At 41.4% G+C, this 24,951-nt stretch overlaps 1 protein-coding gene across 2 annotated transcripts in view; it reads left to right on the forward strand.

Moving 5' to 3' along the window:
- The window catches only part of ADCY2 (adenylate cyclase 2), a gene marked incomplete at its 5' end in the record, with an annotated part of 433,407 nt that overhangs the window by 89,393 nt on the left and 319,063 nt on the right, over window positions 1-24,951 (forward strand). For both annotated transcript variants that reach the window (XM_082650879.1, XM_082650880.1), the window contains one exon: window positions 19,148-19,309. In XM_082650879.1, the coding sequence (XP_082507005.1) occupies window positions 19,148-19,309 (162 nt within the window). The remainder of the gene's footprint in view (window positions 1-19,147; window positions 19,310-24,951) is intronic.

Here is a 24,951-nt window from a genome sequence, read left to right on the forward strand (position 1 = left end):
ATTGTTTAGCCTCATGTGTTTGTGTTTTTTCCAGTTTTATCCCTGTAATTGATTTCTAATCTCATAGCATTGTGGTTGGAATGAAGGCAGTCAAAAGATACAAACTTCCAGTTATAAGATAAAAAAGTATTGGGGTGTAATGTACAACATGATAAATATAATTAACACTGCTTTATGTTACACGTGAAAGTTAAGAGTAAATTCTAAGAGTTCTCATCACAAGAAAAGCATACTCTTTCTTTAATTTTGTATCTATATGCGATGAGGGATGTTCATTAAACTTATTGTGATAATCATTTCATGATGTATGTAAGTCATATCATTATGCTGTACCCCTTAAACTTATACAGTGCTTCATGTCAATTATGTCTCAATAAAACTGGAAGAAAAAAAGATAGAAATAAATAGGTAAATAGATAACTAACTAAACAAATAAATAAATTAGAAAGGCAGAAAAAAAAATCAAACCCTCAGATTAACCTAAACACATATCATACTGATAACTACACAGAAAGATAAATCGATACAGATAGCTTTTGAATGCAGTAGCCTGGCTGTATAATCTTTGTGGAAAATTTATAAGAACAGAAGGATCTGAAACACATTTTGGACTTTACTTGGCTTTTTTTGGCCATTGTATTGATACAGTAATTCTAAAGATGTCATTAAGAGTGGGTATTGAAAGATAGAATAAATATATTGATGATGTCAGGAACCAGGGTTATCACTGGAGAAGAGAAATATACATATGATTTGAACAAGATGAAGAAGAACAATGTAGTATGTGTTAGGTTTAAATTAGAAGCACTATGTACTCATGACACATATTTATGTATGTATTTCTTAGCTGTGCCCACAGAAAGTGACCAGAAAAAAGTGGTCACAGCTAGTGCCCAATTCCTGGTTTCTAAATAGTCTTCCTCTTAAAGAGATCAGGATCCTTGGAGAAATTCTTGATTCTAGGTCTGAGGTGGAAAAGTATTGTTTGAAAATTATTGACGTGTGCTTAATTAATTAGTAGAGGTGTTTTTCTGAAGTGTATAGTCTAAGTTAAGAGATTTAAAAGTTGAAATGATGGTGCCAGGTTTAAGAAAATTTATGTTTATGTATGTTCTTACAGAAAACTTTCAACATCGTTTTTATGTTTGATTCATGAGTAATAGTTACATTTTAAATAAAATCTTTTTTAAATAAGTGTTTCCATTTTCTTCCCTCCTTGGACATCCTTCCTGGGATCTTGACATGATGTTTCATTTAGTGCTGGTTCTAGTATCTGTTCGCATGTGAAGAAGGAGGAATGTACAAGCTAATGTGAAACTTGGCTGGTTCCTTACAGGTCCTGTCTCTCCTTATAGGAAACAAACTCAACAGAAACACTTAAATGTGCCAAAGAATTTCAAAAAAATTAACAACCCTAAGACCTAAAACAATGTTACTATTCAACAGAAATTATTTTATGAAGATATTGATGCTTTTTGAACAGAATCACAGATCTTTTAAAATGTAAACTCAAGTTATATGCTTTTAAATAATATGATCTGGCTTGAGAAGAAATTAGGTAGCTTTGGGGTACAATAAGATTGAGAAATAACTTTCAGGAAATACCGTAGCTGGTGAGAGACTTAGAGAAACAGTCGTGATATAAGTGTAGATGTTTACACTCCTCCAACCCAGAGAATGTTTTTCTTCTTTCCAATAACAAAACGGCTTGAAATTCTCTTCCAAAGGAAAACCAGATGGTGCAGGGGAAGGCAGAGGTAGACTACTGGAGAGACTGGACCCACTCTGCTTTGAGCCCACTGTCAACCTTGCTTGTCCTGGCAGTACAGAGCCTGTGGGCCCCATGGCCTCTGGAATTGTAGTTCCAGCTCTCAGGTTGGGTCCCCTGGTGGGAATATTCATGGAGCAGGGGAGAGACACACGACCACCCAGTCACAGCACTGAGACACTTGCCTAATGCCACGTGATATGAAGTCATTTAGACACACAGAGTCCTCTCCTATGCTGGGACTGATTCCGGTGGTGAAAAGAAGGACCTTGCTTCTTGTCTTCTTTGAAGAAAGAACTTAGCAAAGAGACCAAGATTGTGAAAAAGATAAAAGTGTTTATTAGAAGCAAAGTGCATGTGGGAAAAACAAAAGACGTGTGAAAGAGCACACAGGTGAGCTCTGAGTGAGTTGCGCACAATGGGAGCGGCCTAGGTTGCTTATATAAGAGCGTTTTTTTTTTTTTTTTTTTTTTCTGGCCAGTCAACTCCATATTTGGTCCTGGTATGGGTACTTATCTCTCAGCCAAGATGGATTCTAGCTGGCATCTTCTCCCACCTTTTGTCCTTCCCCTAGACTGAGGTCTTCTCTGTGCATGTGTCGGGCCAGGAAATCCACAAGAATGCACCCAGTCAGGGCCCTATGCTCCCACCGGTATCCCACCTCGAAGCACCAGCAGGAGACCACCTGTAGCTGCTCAGCCTGGGGCCTGTCTATCTCCTACCTTAGGGGTACCCTCAAGAGATGGGGTATTGCTTCAATGTGGGGGGTGCACCCAGGGGAGGATGTCGGGGCCAGCCACACTGTGACTGTACCCTGGAGACGGGACCAGGCTGGAGGATGAATAAGGAGCTCCCCCCAGCCCCCTGCTCGCCCGGTTCCTGGTTCTGATGCCTATGTTTCATTGCAGAACAGAGTTTAAATCCACATTTCTGGAAAGCCAGCAACAATAATTAGAAGAAAAAACTGTCCGAAACTGTCATCCAGGGACTTCCCTGGTGGCGCAGTGGTTAAGAATCCGCCTGCCAATGCAGGGGACACGGGTTTGAGCCATGGTCGGGGAAGATCCCACATGCCGCAGAGCAGCTAAGCCCGTGCGCCACCAACTACTGAACCTGCGCTCTAGAGCTTGCGAGCCACAACTACTGAGTCTGCGTGCCACAACTACTGAAGCCCACGTGGCCTAGAGCCCATGCTCTGCAACAAGAGAAGCCACTGCCATGAGAAGCCCGTGCACAGCAACGAAGAGTAGCCCCCGCTCGCCTCAACTAGAGAAAGCCCGCATGCAGCAACGAAGACCCAACGCAGCCAAAAATAAATAAATAAAATAAATTTTAAAAATTATGGAAAAAAAGAAATTGTCATCCATGTTCAAGATCACCCATAGCACCTCGGAGTCGAACCCCTGCCCCCCTCGCAGGGCAGCATTACAGCCAGTCTCCTGCCAGCGCCCCAAGTGGGAGGCCAGGCAGAAGACCCCGCTTTGAGCATTCTCATCCACTAGGAATGGTCAAGCCTCCCCCAGGACAGAGCGGAGGATGGACCTACTGTTTCAGGCTGCCTTTCCCACCTGGAAGTCACCTCTGTTCCCACAGTTTCCCAGCCAGTGGGGCAGGCTGGGGGCTGCCTGCTTTCCTAGCATCGCTCGCCTTCTGATTCCAGCCTGAGAGTGTGGTCTCCTTGGCCGATGGGTCCAGGAGAAAGAGGTAGGATGGCTAGGGACAGAGGAAACCGCGTCTGGAGACGATGCAGATGCAGACTTGTTAGGGACGGCTGAGCGGAATGCTCATGGTCTATGGAGCAGCTGCGCTTCTGGTATGACCCACCCATTCATGTGCCTGGCAGCCTCGCAGAAGCCTTTTAGTACAAGAATAAATGACCCTGGTCTAAACGGGCTTTCACTGATACCAATAATGTATATTACACTTGGCACAATTAAAATGATCCAGCGCAGTGCTTGGAAGCCAGTAGAGCAAAATCATTTCCTGTGGCTAGACTGTGTCACCTCCAGGCTTTGCCCACATGGTCCCTTCACCCTGGAATGTTATTCTCTGAGATAAAGCTGTCCCCTGTCTGGGTTTTTTGTGGCACTCCCTGAGTCTACAAGTGCCTGTCCCCCATGTCAGAGCTGCCTGCTTCTCTGGTCCCTGAGGCGCACCAGTTCCATGAGAGCCAAATTAAGTGCCCTTTGCCCCCTGATGTATCTGTGTGGAGTGTGGAGCTGGGTACACAGTAGGTGCTTAATGAAGGAATAAAGGAAATGACATCTGACCTCATTGGACCCCATCTTTGCCCAGAGTAGTTGTTTCTTGATTTCCCCTGGATTCTTGACATTGTCCTAGGTGCCTTCCCTTGCTCTTAAAAATCTCCTTCCGAGATATTAAAAGTGTCTGAGAAGTGTGCCATTAATTATGTAATATAATAAAATACTTAGTAACTAAAGTGCACACAAAAAAGTTGGTAAGTAGGGAGACAGTAAGAAACCAATCGTATGTTTTCTTCTACCTCTAGTACTCTAAGATGGGCTTAGTCCTCAAGTCACATCAGTCAGTAGCCGCGTGCTGGTTTGGGGCTGAGCTCAGAGGCAAGCGAGGGTGGTATTGGGTTGTAGACACTGGCACTAGACCCCCAGGGTTTCAACCCAAGTGCTGCCTCCTGCTGTTAGAGTGGCCCTGGGCACGGTGCTTCCTGTCTCTGAGTCAGTTTCCTTATCCCATCAGATAACCCTTTCTCCTAGGCTTGTCACAAGGGTGTGTTGGCTGCATGATTGTTAGGAGGAGGGCAGCACCCAGGGAAGTCCAGGGCAGTCCCCACCCAGGGAAGCCTCTTGGAATTGAAGAGAGGGTGCAGTGTGCACATGGGCACCCTGATGGGACACATCAGCCTAACAGTGGAATAAAGACAGATCCTTAAGAACAAGATTTAACCCCCTTTTGTTTTTTAAGGACAGGGATGGTATTTCAAGAAGAGAGAACAGCATGATGAAGATATGAGTTTATTAAGAGCAGAATGACCTCATATTTGCTTTCCCCAGGTTTGCCCTTCGTGGGTGTTCATGAGCCATGAAAAAAAAATCAACAAGAGGCAAGTTTAGCAAAAGTCTTAGCTGTGCCCTTGATGTAGATATGCTTTCATGTGAAGCTCTGTCTCAGTTTCCTTGCCTTCCGGGATTGAGAGAACCACCTAGTAGGCTTCTGGAAACAGTATCAGCCTAGGCCATTATGACTCAGTGCCCTTTATCTGAGTCCATCTACCTGGTGTTCTCCCTCTTAGATCAAGGAACACACTTATTAAAGGACAGAGCCCAAGTCAGCTATGAACCAGAAAAAAAAAAACTGAAATAGACCCAAACACAGATCCAAATATCAAACTTTACAGACTCTAGAATGGAATGTTCTTTTAAATAAAACCTATTGAGTCTATTTTAACGTAAGCATTTTCAAAGTAATAGAATTATGAAAATATCCAGAGTGTAAAACTTTCCCATTTCTGATTAGTTAGCATTGCTCTCAGGAACATAGTGCCTATGTAAACGGGGATTTACATGCAGTTACTAATGTTTAGGTAGTAATAGGGGAGTTATCACTTGAAAAAAATAAATATCGTTCAGCCAGAAATATGTGTGGTGCTTTTTCGTTTTTGCAGTGTCTTTAAAGTGAGGCCATGGGGCTTCCCCGGCGGTCCAGTGGTTAAGATTCCTTACTGCCACTGCAGGCTGTGCAGGTTCGATCCCTGGTTGAGGAACTAAGATCCCACATCCTGCGAGGTGCAGCCAAAATTTTTTTAAAAAGTGAGGCAAAGCCCGTTACAGCATACAGTTTACTACTGGTTTTCATGATGCTGGTGATGGAATCACATTTCTTTAAATACCCTGACGCATGTCATAGAAGTGTGACATAAGCCCCAAACTTAATAATCCTGAGACTTTAAAATAATACTTAGAAAGACCAGATCCTGTGCAAACCGTGATGCCCCACGTAAACGTGAGAGGACTGCTGACGGGACAGGTGGTGACGGTTTGGACCCTTCTGTGAAAAAAATAGGTAAATAAAAAAGCCAAATAAAGCAGCTCTGGTGTTCCAGAATGAAATTATTGCTGTAGAACAGACCTGCTCTGAAGACCGTCCAATTTTCACTGACATATAGGAGGGAACATAAGGAATTATTAACAGGCAGCCGCCGTGAGACGGTTGGAGTTGAGAGCTGTTTCAGGAAGTTGTGTAATTCAAGAATTGAAAGCCTCAGAGAGCCAACACGGACACAGAAATAATTCATCTTTACAGCTCAGGCATATGCATTCTCCCCTTTAATATTTTCCTCTTTCAGAATGAGAGAAGCAGCAAACAAAGGCATTTAGAGCTTGGTGGGTCTTTTTGTGGTAAGACCCCCCCTTGTACAAACACACTGCTTCACCCGGATGCTGATTTATGTAGATGTTGAACACACAAGTAGAAAATGGAGTATTTGTTTTTAGATGAATAATTCACTCATTTTCCCCGCATGAGTTTTTCTCATCTGAAGCACTGGCCTTTCAAATTAAATAAATATAATGTTTCAAAAGAATATGGGCATGAATATTCATAAAGACCAAAACAGTGAATATAAATAAAAGCCCTTTTACATAACATTTTATTTTTTTCATGAGGACCTTACTGTTTTGTTTTTTTTGCTGTTGTTCTTCTAAAATTTTATTATTCAAAGTGATTTTCCAGGACACCATTTCTTCTACGAAACCTACCTGTTATTGAAGTAGTGATACTGCTTTTCCAAATTGTTTCATGCAAGAGTATTTTCCTTTACTGAGTAGAATTGAGGTAGTACTTGCTCGTGGCACAGCCCTTTAGCCATAGAATCAGCCTAGCATGGTGCCAACTCCTCAGTAAGGTGCTTGTCTAAACAACTGGAGGAACGTAAAAAAAAAAAACAATTTTTAAAAAGATTATGTACCCTGAAAATGTGGCCAGTTCATACACATAAAGGATGGCAGATCAGGTTTTGGTGTTTCTATAGATAAGCCGATGATTTAAAGCTTCAAAATATGCATACATGTAAAATGTAGGTTATCATAAACTGGGAATACAAATAGTGAGGCTCTTATCCCAGTTCCTTAAAAGCTGGAGGTAAAGGTAGAATGAAACAGCTGACATTTGACTAGAAAGAGAAAGATAAACAAATTAAGACTGCGGTTATTTATACCCAAACAACTCGTTTAAAAGGAGCCAGTATATCATGATATTTGATTGATTAATTCTGTTAATGGAATTGTCTGGATAGTCTTACTATAAGTAGTCCCTGAGATTACTTAGAGTAGAAGTGCATTGCTGTCTATTTTATAACATTAGCTACTCAAGGCTGTGAGTGTCTTTGAACACATGACCTTATAATCAATGCTGATTTAATGGCAGCGTACTGTATAATTTAAATCTGGACGTTAATGAAAGTGAAGTTGATATAACTGCAGCAGGAAAGGTTGAATTTGAGATATGTTGTTCTTCACTGTCTGATATCCACTTGCCAGACTGGAAGGATGGGAAATTCTTCACTTGAAGGGTGGGCTCCTGGTCCATTCTGTTACACACAAAAAGGGAGCCACAGAGAGATGAAAATGTTCAGAGTCACTTTTGTAAAAATATAAGCTCAGAAAGTAGAAATCTATTTACTACCTTCTGAAAAAAGAATGATTTAAAAAAATCATCAAAGAGCACATTATTATTTTTTTAACATCTTTATTAGAGTATAATTGCTTTACAATGGTATGATAATTTCTGCTGTATAAGAAAGTGGATCAGCTATACATAAACATATATCCCTATATCTCCTCCCTCTTGTGTCTGCCTCCCACCCTCCCTATCCCACTCCTCTAGGTGGTCACAAAGCACCGAGCTGATCTCCTTGTGCTATGTGGCTGCTTCCCACTAGCTATCTATTTTACATTTGGTAGTGTATATATGTCCATGCCACTCTCTCACTTCGTCCCAGCTTACCCTTCCCCCTCCCCGTGTCCTCAAGTCCATCCTCTATGTCTGCGTCTTTATTCCTGTCCTGCCCCTAGGTTCTTCAGAACCATTTTCTTTTTTTTTCTTAGATTCCCTATGTATGTGTTAGCATACGGTATTTGTTTTTCTCTTTATGACTTACTTCACTCTGTATGACAGACTCTAGGTCCATCCACCTCACTACAAATAGTTCAATTTTGTTTCTTTTTATGGCTGAGTAATATTCCATTGTATGTATGTGCCACATCTTCTTTATCCATTCATCTGTCAGTGGACACTTAGGTTGCTTCCATGTCCTGGCTATTGTATATAGAGCTGCAATGAACATTTGGTACATGACTCTTTTTGAATTATGGTTTTCTCAGGGTATATGCCCAGTAGTGGGATTGCTGGGTCGTATGGTCATTCTATTTTAGTTTTTTAAGGAACCTCCATGCTGTTCTCCATAGTGGCTGTATCATTGTACATTCCCACCAACAGTGCAAGAGTGTTCCCTTTTCTCCACACCCTCTCCAGCATTTGTTGTTTGTAGATTTTTTGAGGATGGCCATTCTGACCAGGGTGAGGTTATATCTCATTGTAGTTTTGATTTGCCTTTCTCTAATGATTAGTGTCGCTGAGCATCCTTTCATGTGTTTGTTGGCAGTCCGTATATCTTCTTTGGAGAAATGTCTATTTAGGTGCCCATTTTTGGATTGGGTTGTTTGTTTTTTGATATTGAGCTGCATGAACTGCTTGTAAATTTTGGAGATTAATCCTTTGTCAGTTGCTTCATTTGCAACTATTTTCTCCCATTCTAAGGGTTGTCTTTTCGTCTTGTAGGCAAGAATATACAAGAAAAGACCGCCTCTTCAATAAGTGGTGCTGGGAAAACTGAACAGCTACATGTAAAAGAGTGAAATTAGAACACTCCCTAACACCATACACAAAAATAAACTCAAAATGGATTAAAGACCTAAATGTAAGGCCAGACACTATAAAACTCTTATAGGAAAACATAGGCAGAACACTCTTTGACATAAATCACAGCAAGATCCTTTTTGACCCACCTCCTAGAGATATGGAAATAAAAACAAAAATAAACAAATGGGACCTAATGAAACTTAAAAGCTTTTTCACAAAAAAGGAAAACATAAACAAGAGCACATTATTTTTTCCTAACCATGTACTAGAAAAAATATTAAGTAGACAATTTGTAATAGACATCATTTTACCTGATTGCTTCCAAATGAACTTGCTATTTTCTTTCTTTGCATTTGATGAGGAAAATAATTTTTAAGGAGAAGGACTTCCTGGTATTGGAGCAAGCTGTTTGGTAGAGCAGATGGATTCTCAAGGTTCTTTTTATTTTGAATAACATGAATACCCTGGACAATGCTCACCTTATGTTGTCCTGTTAACCTTCAGGAATTATGGTGAAATAATGTTTTAGCTTCAGCAGAAGATCATGGCTTGTTTTTATGCTGCCTTATGACTCTGGACAAAATACTTAACCCTTCAGCACCTTGATCTTCCCAATTGTAAAATAAGAAAATACTTGTCAATAGATCCTGTTTGTAATGTATTTTGAGATCGTCACAATATCAGTTTTAGGTTGGATGATGTTCTTTCTACATACTAACAGCTATTTCTGGGAACGTTCTACCTTTTCTCAGTTCTTTTTTCTGTTGTTTCCAAAGACTTTTTCATGCAATTCCAAGACCGTATGAAGCCTGGACATTTTGGTAAATGGCTTTCTTAGAAGCCATGCTTACCGATTATTTTGCCAATAGGTTAACATACTAATTCTTTGGAAGTTTCAAAGGCAATGACCTATATTTTAGGTTTTCATTAAAGTAGAACATCACTTCTGATACCAACTGCTGTTTTAGTCAGGTTTCTTCTCTGATAATTCTGAATAATAAGCAACTCCCAAATCCAAGTGGCTTGTAGCAGTAATCATGTATTTTCTCTTTCATACTCACTAGTTTGCAGGTTGGCTAGATTTGTCTGATCTCTGTTGGCCCTACCCAGGCTCAGCAGGTAGGATATATTCCAGACTTTGTTTTGGGTTCAGATCTACTCCATTGTCTTTAATCCAGGCCCAGTTTAAAGAGATGTGTCTTTCTGGGCCATGCCCTTCTCATTGTGGAAGACCAGACATCCAAGAGGGCAGGCAGAAACATGAATTGAAGCCCCTGAAAGCCTCAGTTCTGAACTGGTTGCTGTCACTTCAGCCCATATCCCATTACTGAAAGTAAGTCTCATGACCAAGTCCAAAGTCAATGCCGTAGAGATGAATACTGCATCTCCTGATCTCCATGACAAGGGCAAGGTGAGAAGAAAGAACTGTGACCACATCTTCTACATTAGGAAACTGTGCCTAACTGAGCAAAGTTCAAGAATGCCTTGTGGAGCTTCCCTGGTGGCGCAGTGGTTGAGAGTCCGCCTGCCGATGCAGAGGACACGGGTTCGTTCCCCGGTCCAGGAGGATCCCACATCTCACGGAGCGGCTGGGCCCGTGAGCCATGGCTGCTGGGCCTGCACGTCCAGAGCCTGTGCTCCGCAACGGGAGAGGCCACAACAGTGAGAGGCCCGCGTACCACAAAAAAAAAAAAAAAAAAAAGAATGCCTTGTGTTCTCATTTTTATCTTGACCAAATGACCACCATCCCCAAAAAATCTTTAAAAAACTGAAGAGGTACTCTGGGAAACAGGAGGATAATGTGGGAACACTATACTACTTTTCCAGACCCAAGAAACAGAGTTTACATGCTTTAACAATGAGGACGGTAGCTCATATTCAGACAAAGTAGTTTGCTAATTACTGGTGGAAAGTTTACATATTTTTAACTCTAAGCAAATCAGACTTGCAGACAGACCCTGCCATCTTTATGTGAGTATGAGGGGGGAAAGAAGGTACAGGAAACAAATGGACAAGTTTGGAAATTGGCCTTCACTCCAAGGAATTTCAAGTGTCTTATGAACAGGGACCCTGTATTATCCATGATAGGTAACAAAATGCTTCATATATTGTAGAGTTAAATACTGGTGAATAAATGAATGCATGAAAGATGAAGAAAGGAATATGAAACATATAAGTAGATGGATACCCAGGTCTAAACAAGGAAACAGGAGGAAGAGAAGTGACCGTGGAAAAGAAATCAGGAAACTGCATTAGTCATTACCGTCTCAAAGTAGGGGCTGAGGGTCTGCACAGACAGAACTGTCCAAATTCGCTGGCGAAGACGGCAGGCTGCCTTTGTGCTAGGATATTAGTTTTTTTTTTTACCTCCTACTATTCTCTCTTTTTCAAGCTTTTTAAAATTTATGATATACCTCCCACCTATTTTAAATTAAAAAAAGGCACAGTGAAAGTTATTGTTTTACCTCTGATTCCAACATCAATCTCCCTTAACTCTGAGAAACATCTTCAGGAGAAGAATGAAAGCTACCCAGTGATTCATGGTTTCATCATTACTCTTTTGGAGCCCAGGTTTTCCATCAAAGAACATCATATGTATTCTTTCCCTTAATAATATAACATTTAAAGATATGTTTTCATATTCTGTAAAAATAGAGTCGATATTCAGAAAATATTCTTGTCCAAAAATATCTGCAGAAGAAAAATAGAATCTTTTCTATCATTGAGTCTTCAAGGTGTCTCTGCGTTTTATCCTGAATTACGGTCATTAAAGATGTTTTTGTATAGTATAGAGTTAATTTCCAAGAATTTCTAAGTATATCTTTCATAGTAAGAAAGATGGAGTTCTACTTAACTATTCAGAATCGAATGAGAGATACTATTTGATGACTCAAATGGACAGTTCATTTCCTTCCTCTGAAACGAGTGCTTCCGTCAGGAAAATGGAAGCAACAGGTTGGGGCAGTGACAACATGGAGGAAGGTGTGTCGAATGACCCAGACATCACATGTCATTAGTAACTGTTGTTCGGGTCCCTTTTGCTTATTTAGTAGAAATGAAGCTGGAAATAAATAATTATTTAGATTGGTCTCTATTTTAAAATCAAATTGGCCTGGAGACTTCAAGAAATAAGATCTAATAACGATTTCTTTCATCAGTATCTTATAGTTTTCTGAGCACAAGTCTTTTGCCTCGTTAGGTAGGTTTATTCCTAGGTATTTTATTCTTTTTGATGCAATCATAAATGGGATTGTCTTCTTAACTTCTCTTTCTGATCTTTCGTTGTAAGTGTATAGGAATGCAAGAGATTTCTGTGTATTAATTTCATATCCTGCAACTTTACCAAATTAACTGATAAGCTCTAGTAGTTTTCTGGTAGCATCTTTAGGACACTCTATGTACGGTGTCATGTCATATCGCTTATGTGGAATCTAAAAAAATGGTACAAGTGAACTTATTCACAAAACAGAAATAGAGTTACAGACATAGAAAACAATCTTATGGTTAATGGCTTGGGGGGGGAGGGATAAATGGCAATTGGGATTGACATATACACTCTATTATATATAGAATAGGTGACTAATAAGGACATGCTGTATAGCACAGGAAAATCTACTCAGTACTCTGTAATGGCCTATATGGGAAATGACTCTAAAAAAGAGTGGATATATGTATAAGTATAACTGATTCACTTTGCTGTACACCTGAAACTAGCACAATATTTTACATCAACTATACTCCAAAATTTTTAAAAAAAGAAAGAAAAAAAAGATCTAATAACAAAGTCAAAGATGAATAATTTCTCATAGTTCACTGATTCATTGATTAACTCAGTGTCTGCTTTGGACCAGACTTTGATTAGAGCAGTGTGGCAGAGGTGAACACATCTCCCTTGTCCTGTGCGTCCATCTGGTTGGCATATTGGAAACTCTCTGCAGTCTTTGCCACAAGCAAGACTAGCGCTGACCACTGAACCCACCCAGAGCCCATCAGATCCGTATGGGTCCCAGGCAACCACCTGGGAACAGGGTTAGAATACAAAGTCGGATTCAGTAAACTTTGCATGGAGCCCAAGAGCACACATTTCTGACAAGCTCCCAGGTGAGGCTGAGATCGAGTGCAAGGCCCACAGTTGGTGTAACAAGGATCTGAGCTCCACAGAGCAAGAGACAATTCAGGGTTGTTACTGGTACGGAGCATAATGGATGTGCTGAGGAAGCTTGTACCTCCCATACCCTGAAGAACCATCAGCCAAGACCAGTAATGAACTGGGGAGAGGTGGGAAGACCACACATACACCCAGGCAGAAGTCATCAGACACTCACAGGTTAGCAGAGGCACCAAACACACTGTTGACACTAGGAGCTGGCTTAATTTTCATTACCAGGGTCTTTCAATGACGAATGTGTAGCTGTGACGCTCTACTGCTCTTAGTTATATCCTTGTTACTGATGAGAGGTTAAGATGAGCTGGGATAAAAATGAGTGTCATCCATCATGCTGCCTGGACTCGTGGGAATGAATGCAGGTCTGTAGAGCCAGGCTGACACCCCTGAGTTACACACCGTGGAGCACAAGCCTCTAATCAATCAGCTCCCTTTGCTTCCCTGCTCGGAACTTGCGTGTGCAATTACACCTGAAATGTTTCATCCCTTCTTTCCTTCAGCACGTATGTGTTGAGATCTTTATGTGCCAGGTACTATTCTCAGGTCCGTACAGAATCCTTGTCCCTATGGAGCCTACATTTGTATGGATAAAGACAGAAAATAAAAATGAGAAAAATATAAAAATAAGCATTCAGATTCCAATAATGACAGGAAGGCGTTCAGCAGGGTGATTAGCTAGAGGACGAATAGGGGTGATAATTTAGATACAGAGTTAGTGGGATTCTCTCTGGGAGGTGATATTTGAGCTTCTGTCCTGGATGACAGAAGCCAACCAAGGGAAGATCCAAGGAAGAATATTTGAGGCAGAAGAACAGAAAGTGCAAAGGCCCTGAGGTTGTCGGAGGAACATCAATAAGGCCAGTATGGAGGGACTATGAACATGGGGTGATGGGAGTTGGTGAGATATGAGATTAGAGGCATCAGCCAGACCAGATCATGAGGAACCCATATTGGCATGCCGAGGACTTTGAACTTTTTCTTAGTGTTGTAGAAAGCCAGTGGTGGGGTATAAACAGAGGAGGAGTGACATGGTCAGTTTTAACGTTTTAAACATTGTAACATGATTACCATCATGTCCCATAATTGTCATTCCTTTTTTGTGGTGAGAACTTTAAGATCTAATTTCTGAGCAACTTTGATGTATATAATAATGTTGTTAACTGTAAATGCAATGCTGTGCTTTAGACCCCCAGGACTTACTCGCCCTATAACTGCAAGTGTGTGCCCTTTGACAAACATCTCCCCATTTCTCCACTCCCAGCCCCTGGTAACCGCCATTGTACTCTGTTTCTACAAGTTGATTTTTTTAGATTTCACATATAAGTGATATCATACATATAAACAAATCATCAGTGTCTTTCTCACTGTGATTTATCTCTCTTAGCATAATGCCTTCAGGGTCCATCCGTGTTGTTAAAAAGGGCAAGATATTCTTCTTTCTCATGGCTGAATAATATGACATTATGTATATACATATGTGTGTGTGTGTGTGTGTGTGTGTGTGTGTGTGTGTGTGTGTCTCCTTCCCCTTGGTTAGTCCTCGTGGGTAAGCCTCCGTCTCTCAGCTGAGGAGAGGTGGAGTTAAATTCAAAGTTAAATTTGAAAAGCAGGGTGATCATAAAGAGACGCTCAAAGAAGCCTTAACACACACGGATGCTTTAGCACTAAAAATTGGTATGACAGGATTCCCCAATTAAAGAAAGTACTGTTTTACACAGTTGTGATATTTGCACTTAAAAATGTAAGAGTGACTTAAAGGAATCTTTATGTAAAGTATGATCAAGGAACAAGGTAATAAAATACTAATCTACATGAAAAGATAAATCTAGCTTGTGTGTTTTGTTTTTTTAAAAGTTAAAGCACACTTCTGGCTTCATAGCTTTATAGTTATGTTTCCAGAAAGTTTTAAAGATGCCCCTAATTAGTAAATCATATAAATAGTCTCAAAATCAACAATCCTTTGGGGTGGAAATAACATTCAAAGAGGAAATTTTTATTTTGAATTTAGAACTTACCTTCCAGAATGCTCAATTAGATCAATATATTCAAAAATTCTATCTTTTCCTTGGGCAGTTTTTACTAAGACCTCGCATTTCTAGTTGTATGCTAAAACAGTAAGATACATATTTTTTCCTAGGGCTCAAGGACTCCTGGAGGGTAAACTAGGAGGTGCCCTGAGAACAGGGGCCATTTCCTGTTCGATCCAGTGTCTGCTGTTGCCTGCCATAGACAGCTGATAGATGTCTGTTCATTTAAGTTTTTTGATCTGTAGAGAAATAATCATTCAAAATTTAATATGGCTGTAGTTAATGGCGAGGCCCATTGGATCAAGGAAGATGGTGATATTTTTAGAGATGCATTTAGTGAGAAGATGCTAATAACGTGGATGTGGTTTAGGTCATATTGGGACGTATAATGGAGTTTTTCGTGCAGACAGCAAATATTTATGAAGCACCTACCATGTGTTAACCATTGTGCGCCTTGGCGTTGGGGACTTGGCTATGAGTGAAACAGGTTCCTGCCCTTACAATGTCATTTCATCTTCACTGTGCAGAGGGAGAAGATTAACGAACCCAGAACTATAAATAAATGTTGTGAATAAGGTAAAGGAGGTGACAAGGACTAGGGTGTGGAAGGGAGGTGTGCTGTTTTGTGCAGGGCAGTCCGTTAAGTCTGGTAGGTAAAGTAATACTTGATCAGAGACCTGAGTGGAAAGAGGGAGCCTGGTAGGGGCACCACAGGGATGAGCACCTGGGCAGCAGCACCCCTGGCAGGCCCCAGAAACAGCCAGGAGGCCAAAGATACTGGATCACGGCAAGGGAAGGAGGGACCTGGCAGAGTGGAGGGCAGTGTGGCCACAGGAGACCACATCCTAGGACTGGTGGGATGTTGCCCGGTCTTGAGAGTTTACTCTGAGTGAGATGGGGGAAAGCTGGAGAGTGTTGGAGAAATGATAAGAATTTGTGTATGAACTGGGTCTAGAAAGAGGTAAGATTTCAACAGGCCAAGAAAAGGAGGAAGGACATTCTGAGAACGAGCAATGGCAGACCTAGAGGCGAGCAACCCATGCCTACCACATGGGGATGACCAGGGTTGGCTGGAAGACAGGCTGCTTCCAGAGCAGAGTGGGGGTGAGGATGGAAAGGTCAGTTTGGGGACAGTTTGGACCTCCAGGCCATGTGGTTTCTGCTTTACTCTGTGATCACAAGAAGCCTTGGAGAAAAGTGTTCAGAGCACAGGGGTAAGCCAGAGAAAGTATTCATCTAAGGAAAAACTAACTAGATCTTTGCACTCAAGATCAGAAATCCAGCAGTTGTATGTTGGCTGGATTAAAGAAAGGAGACTGCTGGAGAAAAGGAGATCAGTGAGAGTATTGCTGTATCAGTTGGATAAGGGCTTCCTATCATGCCACAGTGATCGTCAGTGAGGAAATTCTGGAGTCGTGTGGTGCATCCCTTTCTATGGGATATTTTGCAGCTGGTAAAAAGTAAATAATACCTTCACATCTATAGACTTGGAAAGATGGCTGTGGTGTACATATAGTTCAGTGATAAAAGCACATTGCAGAGTAATGCATATAAAAGCATCCTCTTTAAGCCATCAATTAAACCTCCCAGGTGTGTGCATGTGTGTGTGTTTGTATGAGCTTGGTAACCCATCAGTTAAACCTCCCAGGTGTGTGGATGTGTGTGTGTTTGTATGAGCTTGATTTGTATGAGCTTGGTATCAGTTTAATGTTTTGGACCTTTTTACTCACACATTCTTATAGATATGGCAAATCCATTTTGGTTTTACATATGGCCCTATTTGAAGTTGCTTTGGAAAGCAGGCTAAAAAAATTAGAGCCCTCTGGGAGTAATAAAAAGTGCAGACTGTCCCCCCCTGGGCCTTGAAACTGCACTAGACTCTCTTTCCATCCAGCCTGCCGAATGCAGCCCAGGCACCACTCGCTGAGCTCCCGAAGTGTTGCTCCTGGGATGCTGCCACTAAAATCCAAAACTTGATTGAATATGACTTGCTTAACTGACCTTTAACAGTTTCCTTTTGTCATCCAAAAGTGGGTAACAGGAGCCACCGTATTCAGAAAACCTGCCGCCTCTATTCTCCATTTGGTTACTGCAGATAAGCTTTCCACGTGCTTCCATTTCAAAGCTCAGAATGTTTGCAGAGCGTGTTAATTGAAATCGTGTTAGCGTTTTAAAGCTGTCCAAAAGTTTTGTTAATTTCAAAGAAATACTAAAGGATTTTGCATTAGAAGAAAAACATGTAGTTGGCAAAGAGGTTTTCTTTTGTAATTGATTGTCAATTCTGATACCTGAAAATATTCGTTTAATGCCTTTGCAGGATATAAGGGTTTGGCATAAATTCTACATGTAGCAATAATAATACCTTAATTGAAAGTGTTTCCTGTAAATTTGCTGGATATTAGGGATTCCAAAGTAAATTTAATTTTCTCAGTGAGCTGTGGCTACATTAACAATTGTTTTTCTCATTCTTAAAAGAGACTTTTCCTATAGCTTAATGGTTCTCCACCAGAGGTGGTATTACTCCCTGGAAGACATTTGACAATGGCTGGAGACATTTTCAGTTGTCACAGCTTTGAAGGGGGGATGCTGTTGGCATCCAGTGGGTGGAGGCCAGGGATGCTGCCACCCATCCTGCAGTGCACAGAAAGCATCCACCACAAAGAATTATCCAGCCTCAGCGGTCAATAGTACTGAGGCTGAGACAACCTGCTTAAGAGAATCTGCACCGTTACTTTTTGATGGTAATATGCGGTACAGATTCCTGTGACTGTGCAGGAGGGGAAATGAGCCTGGCGTCCACCCAAGCTTCCCTCTCTTTAAATCCAGAGCAGAGCATTTTGCCCGCATCCTTCCCGTGAATTTACACCCGGACACACACGAGCAGAACAGCTGGTGCCCTGTCTCTTGTGTCCTTCCTGCTATTCTGGGCTTTAGGATTCCTTAAAGTAACACGGGTCACCCTGTAAAAGTGGGGCAAGCTCTTTCCTTAGCCTCACTTATTTTTTGAGTGAAGAGCTGTGTGGTGAATGAAGCTATCAAATCCCCACGTTCCCTATTTTTCTGACCTTGGTCTGGTCTTTTTTCCATTTGATTTATCACCTTTTTATCCCTTTTGATGTTCTGTTTCTTTTATAATGACAATGGCCTGTTTTATTACCTACTAAACCATTTTCTTTTCCATTCCGAGCTTTTCTCTAAGCTGTTTCAAATTGATTTTTTTTATTGAGGTGACATTCACATAACATGGATTAGCCACTTTAGAGGGAAGAATTCAGTGGGTTTTAGTATAGTCACAGTGTGTGCCATATCCAGCTTTATCTAGTTCTGGAACATTCTCATCACCCCAAAGGAAACTCTCTCCCTATTGAGCAGTTACTTCACATTCCTCCTTGCCCCAGCCCCTAAAAACCACCAATCTGCTTTCTGTCTCTGTAAATTTACTTATTCTGGATATTTCATATCAATGGGATCATACAATATGGGATCTTTTGCCCCAGCTGGGTTCACTTAGTATAATGTTTTTGAGGTTCACCCACATGGTAGCCTGGATCAGTATTCCCTTCCTTTTCAGGGCTGAATAGTATTCCATTGTATGGATGGACCACATGCAGTTTATCCATTCATCCATGGATGGACATTTGCGTTGTTTCCACCTTTTTAATATTGTGAATAGTGCTGTCATGAACATGTGTGTACATGTATTTGTTTGAGTACTTGTTTTCAATTCTCTAGGGTATATATTTAGATCACATGGTAATTGTATGTTTAACCTTTGGGAAACTGTCAAACTGTTTTCACTACAGGGGAATCATCTCTAAGCTGCTTTATTTTGTTAATTCCATGCCCCTCCTCTTGGCATCTGCTTCTACCAACTCCCCGCAGGTGGCAGCCATCCATTCTCCCTGAGTTTCCGGAAACAGTTTGACAGAAAACTTAAAGAATCCAGATGTGCGTTCTAAAGCACAGATACAAAACTCTGAGAGTTTAGGACCAGCTTTGCATCCATACCCATGAAGTGCTCAGATTCACCTAATGTCTGCAATAGTTTGGATACCAAAACTGAAAATCCCCAAATTTTGAAAAAGAACCTTTTTTCCCTCCATCACAATAGTTAGTCCTTTTGTGTAACGCAGTGGATTTGTTTGAATATGCCCTCTTTTTGTCGTAATATTATTTCTTGAATGGCTGTAGTTCCAGGGGATCTGTGCAGCCTTTAATGGGAAGGAGAGGGGGAGCGTTTGGGAACAGGCATTCTCTGTGACTCTCACTGTCCTTCCTCCCCACCTGTAGGTGTCATTCTTCCTCTTCATCATCTTCGTGGTGTACACCATGCTGCCCTTCAACATGCGAGATGCCATCATCGCCAGTGTCCTTACCTCCTCTTCCCACACCATCGTGCTGAGCATCTGCCTGTCTGCAATGCCGGGGGCCAAGGAGCACCTGGTCTGGCAGGTAGGTGCACCTCCACCTCTGCAGGGTGACCACACCTGTTCAAGGTGTGACTGTTGGCTGGTACGTGGCAGGTGCTCCAGGTCTTCTCTCTGATGTTGACCCTGAGTGTCGCTAATGGGTAGCCAGCCACTGCCCCCTCTCTGCAGTGGAATCAGCAGTCACTTAGCAATTAGCAACAGTGAAAATTGGAAATGGCAGTTCCATTTTGCTGATTGATGGTTAAAAGCTGTTATTATACATTGTAATTTAGTACTCTTAGTTTTAAGAGTTAGAGTGAAACAACTTATATAATTAAATTCATAATTCTCCCCCATCTCTCTCTGAGAGATTTCCAAAACCCCGTCTTTACAGAGGACAGAAGAGCTCTCTATTTCTTAATCCTCTGGCAAGTCCAAGGACATAAAAAATAGTTCTTTAAAATGCTTCAACAGCAAATTTAGCTTTACTGCTAAGTGGCATTCCAGCGAAGCCTTCCTATTTAATTAGTTAAAAGCATTTAAAAAACCATTTAATTTCCTGTTACATACATCCGTAGACATGAGGGGCAGTGGTTTGCACTTATTCTTAACAGTCTCTTTTTTACCTGTAAAAAGTGTGCTTAATTTGCTGGGTTGGAATCAAATGTAACAAATGCAGCCAGTGTGCAGAATGCAGCGGGGCTGAGAGGAGTAGTTATGAACACCACTGTCGTTGAAAAGGGGATTTTAGACGTGGGTCACTTGAGCCCTGAGGGTCTCAGAAACCAGTTTGTCCTTCACTTGAAGGAATGTTTTACTTGGAAACTTGAGATGGAAATGGAGGCTTACCCTTGGGTCTGTAGTAATTGCTCTTAGTTGGAAAGCGTTCTAGGGACCCCTTTTCTCAATACTCGTCTCTGAGCGTTCATAACAAACATTCATTAAGCGTAGCCTGAGCACTTGTGAAATGTCCTCTGTGGGCACTGGGTGAGGGTAAAGCTCCTGATCTGGCACAGTGGTGCCCGTTTCCCATTGACTTGTTTGGACGTTACTAAGAAGCATCCCCTCCAGGAAGTGGAGGGAACTATGTCTTTCCTGTGACGGAGCAGAGTAGTCACATCAGTAACCTGCATCGCCAGAGACACACACGGTGGCTGGTCAGTAACTAATCAAATGAAAGAGAAGGTGGGTGTTTTATTAAAAGATGAAACAATCCAGCTGTGCCTGGGATGAGGCGGAAGAAGTGTTCCTTTTTACACGAGTTCTGCCCCAGCTTTTACTTGCTTTTTCTACCTTTCACAGCCTCCCATGAGGATATTCATGGGACATTTCTCCTTTCTCCCACAAATTCCATTCTTCCACCCTCCCTTTAGTGGGGCCATTAGGCTCAACCTTAGGTAGTCACATTCAGGTCAGGGCGATGGGTATGTTTTTCATAGGAATGAGTACATAATAATTTATGTAAGAATATCATGTAACAATAATAATTTGCTCTGCCAGTTTACACTATAGAAATCACTACAGGAAAGTCCTGGTCACACAGGCAACAGGGCACTCATACATATTTCACTGCTCATGGCATCTTGCTGGTCGTGGGTTACCGTGGAACACATACCTTGAACATTTTGTACCTATTTTTTCTGCCCCTTCATGAATAAAGAAAGTATCTGCTGGTGCAGATGCAATAGAAAAAACATCTGGGAAATGAGGATTATGATACCTGCCTGTGAAGATCAAATGGGGTTAAAAAAAAAAAAAAGGAAAAAAAGAAGTGATTTACAAAGAACCAGGCATATTTTAGATATCAAGTACTATACTGAGGTTTTTTTTTTTTTTTTTTTTTTTTTTTAGCACTGTTATTTTCTTGCATTGGTTAAAAAAAAAAAGTGGAAAGAATGTAATCTTAAATTTTTATTTACTCAATTTCCAAAACCAACAAAGAAAAATACTTCTTATCAGTGGACAGGCAGAGATAGGATAATGATAGGATAATTCTAGAATAGCAAAAGAATAAACATTCTTTATTCCATAAGAATAATGTTGAAAGGAACAGAAGAATATAAGGTCAGGTTTCCATCACTTCAGAAGTAATTTCACAGTGATTTCAGGAATGAGAATTCATTCTCAGGCTATGACCTATCATCTACTTGAGGAAATTTATTTAATACCTGAAAATTGTGGATGATGTCTCCTAACACATTTAAATCAAAGTATAATTCCTAATACATTTATAGACCTACCAGTACATTGAAAATCCAGTATGGATAATTTTTTCCCCTAAGCCTTTCAAGGATAGGTTGCCCCCAGATGTGTTGCTCCATTGCCTCCAGCTGCTTTGGTGTGGACTTCCTACAATACCATGCTCCTACATAACCATAATGCAGCTATCAAAACTGGAAATGTGCATTGTTTAATTCCTGACGTTCTGGTTCCTCCAGCTTTCCCAGTAATGTCCTTTAGAGAACAAGAGCCCATGCATTGCACTTTGTTCTTGAGTCTCTTTGGTCTCCTTCTGGATGGAACAGTTCCTTTGGCTTTTATTAACACTTTTGAAGGTTGCAGGCCAGTTACTTTCTAAGATGTCCTTTAACATGGGGGGTCCAGTGTTTCCTCATGAATAGATTAAAGTTATGCATTTTGGCAGGAATCTCAGAAGGGATGGTGTGTCCTCATCACGTTCTATCAGGGCCGTGTACGTCTACTTTGTCCCATTATTGTCAGTGGTCATTATCAGTGTGCTGTCCACCAGCCTTTTCCACTTTGAAATTACTATTTTCCTCTTTGTCATTAGTACATATTTTGTGGAGAGGTGCTTTGAAACTATGCAAATATTCTGTTTCTCATCAGACTTTTAATATATTTATTTGCTTGTTTGTATCTACGTAGTCTGATGTTCAGTAGATTATAAACCACTGCTGTCACTGTTTATTTTGATGCCCATATGGTCTCAGATTTGTCCAGCAGGTGCCTCTCCAAGCTGTACCTTTGACTTGTCCCTGTGATTCTTTGAGCATTTCCTCAATTTCTGGCACAAGCTATTTTGGGTTCCTCTTGTGCCCTCCCTGACCTAACCCTAAAATCAGCCATCCCTCCAAGGAGCCCTAGTTCTTTTTGGTGAAGAATGACATTTAGTGGCAAGATCTGGGCTTTAGGCCTTTCCGTTGCCATTGGGGTGTCAGTACTCCAAGTGCTTTGCATCTCCGTTTATTTTTATGTCTGCCTGCATCTTAAACAGCATGACTTCACACTGATATTTCCATTTCCACTCCAGCATAAGTTTTATGCCAGTTTTCTCTCTTTCCATTGTGGCTCCCTTGACCAACAGTGAAAAATATTTAGCTCTCGTGATCCTAAATATATTTATTTATTTGATGAAACCCTGCATGTAACCAGTCTCCTGTTGCAACTGTCAGCCCCTCCCCCTGCCCTCTCACTTGAGACAGCTTCCTTCCCCCATCCCCATGTCCCGTTCCCCCAGCTGGAGCTCTGAAACCCAGTCCACGAGAGGGTGTCCCCTCCGGCAGCTGGGGCTCTGACACCCAGTCCACGAGAGGGTGTCCCCCACCCCAGCTGGGGCTCTGACACCCAGTCCACGAGAGGGTGTCTCCTCCGGCAGCTGGGGCTCTGACACCCAGTCCACGAGAGGGTATCCCCTCCCCCAGCTGGGGCTCTGACACCCAGTCCACGAGACGGTGTCCCCCACCCCAGCTGTGGCTCTGACACCCAGTCCATGTGAGGGTGTCCCCTCCCCCAGCTCAGGCTCTGCACTTGACTTTGCCCAGTGTAGGAACTCCACACACCCAGCCCAGCTTTGTCATCTTGGGTGAGTTTCGCTTCCCCCATCCCCTGTTGGTGCAGACGCTTCTCTTCTCTGCCTCACCTGAGGGCTGGGCACTCAGTTATTCAGGAGGGAAGGAAAAGGACAAGAAGAGAAGGGGTAGAGGATGGGCCCGGAAGAGGAAGACAGCAAACACATTTTGAACGGACTTTATTTGTAGAAGAGGAAGAGATTCTTTTCAGTTACTTTGTGTGATTCCCTTTGTACTGTACTGGTCTTGGCATCTTTTCTTCTAACTCTTTTCTGTCTTTGTTTCCTAACTGGATTTCAAAGAAGAGCTTTTCTGGAATCTGAGCTTATTAAGGGGATCTGGAATCCTTAATAACCAAGGGAATAAATTATTTTGATGTTAGGAAACTTAAAAGCAGTTTTGTACTGTCTATGTAAGAAGGATACTTTGTTTGCCTATCACGAATTTAGCAGAGGTACAAAGCCCTTAACAATTTATGGTTAACAAGAAAATAAGAATTTTGCCTGTATCAGTAGGATAGCATGCGTTTGACGGAAAGTTCCACAAAAGCAGCAAGGAGTCTTTTTTGCCTATGATTATATCACGTCAGAGGGAGACTGAGGCTAGGAAAGCAGGATGAAACTTCCCACCTCATGCCATGGTGCCTGCCTCCTGCTTGGGCCCTGGGAGCAAGGGTGGCAGCTATGCAGCCATTAGACAAGGTTAGGGATCTGGGTAGGTGTCCTGCTTCCCAGACTGGGGCAGCTGGTCCATCAGTCAGGAGCCCAGTCCGTCCTGCAGCCTGTGTTTGTGTAGCACTTACTCCATTTTAAATATGCACCTTGTCTGTTCTTCATTTGTTAAACTTCTGTAGGTCAGGTGCACTGTCAGCTGGGTACTGAACCATCATCGAGGAATTTCCAAATATTCCTATTCACATATTACAATTGCATTTTGTATTTGAAATTTACTTAATTTTTTAATGTATTTATTTCCTTGGTATTCTTAGCATGGTCTGAATTTTCATTTTCTGTATGTTTTATTTTCCTGTGAGAGAGGGAGGAATTTGAATATAGATTTCTTTCACAAGCAGGTTATATGAGAATCCATATTTATTAAAGAAGATAAGCCAGGCAGTGCATATTGATTTTCTAACAGGATTACTCATATTTCAGAGAAATTTTATAGGATTCCTTTATGCAGTGGATACTTTAATATATTTAAGTTGTGATACAGTTTGAAAAATTTTCATTTGGACCTAAAATAGAAAATATAGCCTGTCATCTATGGCAAGTGTGCAATCGTAGTAACGCAGATTTGTTACATAACTGATTCTTTTTCAGTATAATTCAGGAACTGTATATTGGAGTCTGGAATTAAATTGCATTTAGGATCTAATCTGAGAAGCTCAAAGGAGAAACAGCACGTTACCAGCTGCCCAGTTTCTGGCTGTGGAAGAGACGAATTGTTAGGAATTTGGATCTCTGTTCTTGCAGTTTTGTCTTTAGAGAAGCTCAGGATATTAATATTTTCCAAAGAGGGGAAAAGAGACTGTATCACTCTTCATTCTGTGTAGCATCCAGCTATTGATTATGATCTGTATCCTATTTGAACAAGGTATCATTTATCTGTTCTAAAGACATTATAATTTGGAAGGAGTGGGGTAAGCATAGAGAAGAGGTTAAAAACAGGAAAGTACCTAATGTGACTGTGTCCTCAAGCAAATCGAAACGCACTTCACAGTTCTGTTCTCCTTTTGCCTTCCTTACCCTTCCCCCAGCTGGACAGATAAACCTCATTCTCCTCTAAATGACAGGAACTTCGCACCATCATCGCATCAGAGAGAGTTTTGTAGGGCAAGTGAACAACAAACCGAAAATTAGCACTTCCCTGCAGG

This window comes from Grampus griseus (assembly GCF_964374135.1).
Source record: "Grampus griseus genome assembly, chromosome: 3".
NCBI classification, from domain to species: domain Eukaryota; kingdom Metazoa; phylum Chordata; class Mammalia; order Artiodactyla; family Delphinidae; genus Grampus; species Grampus griseus.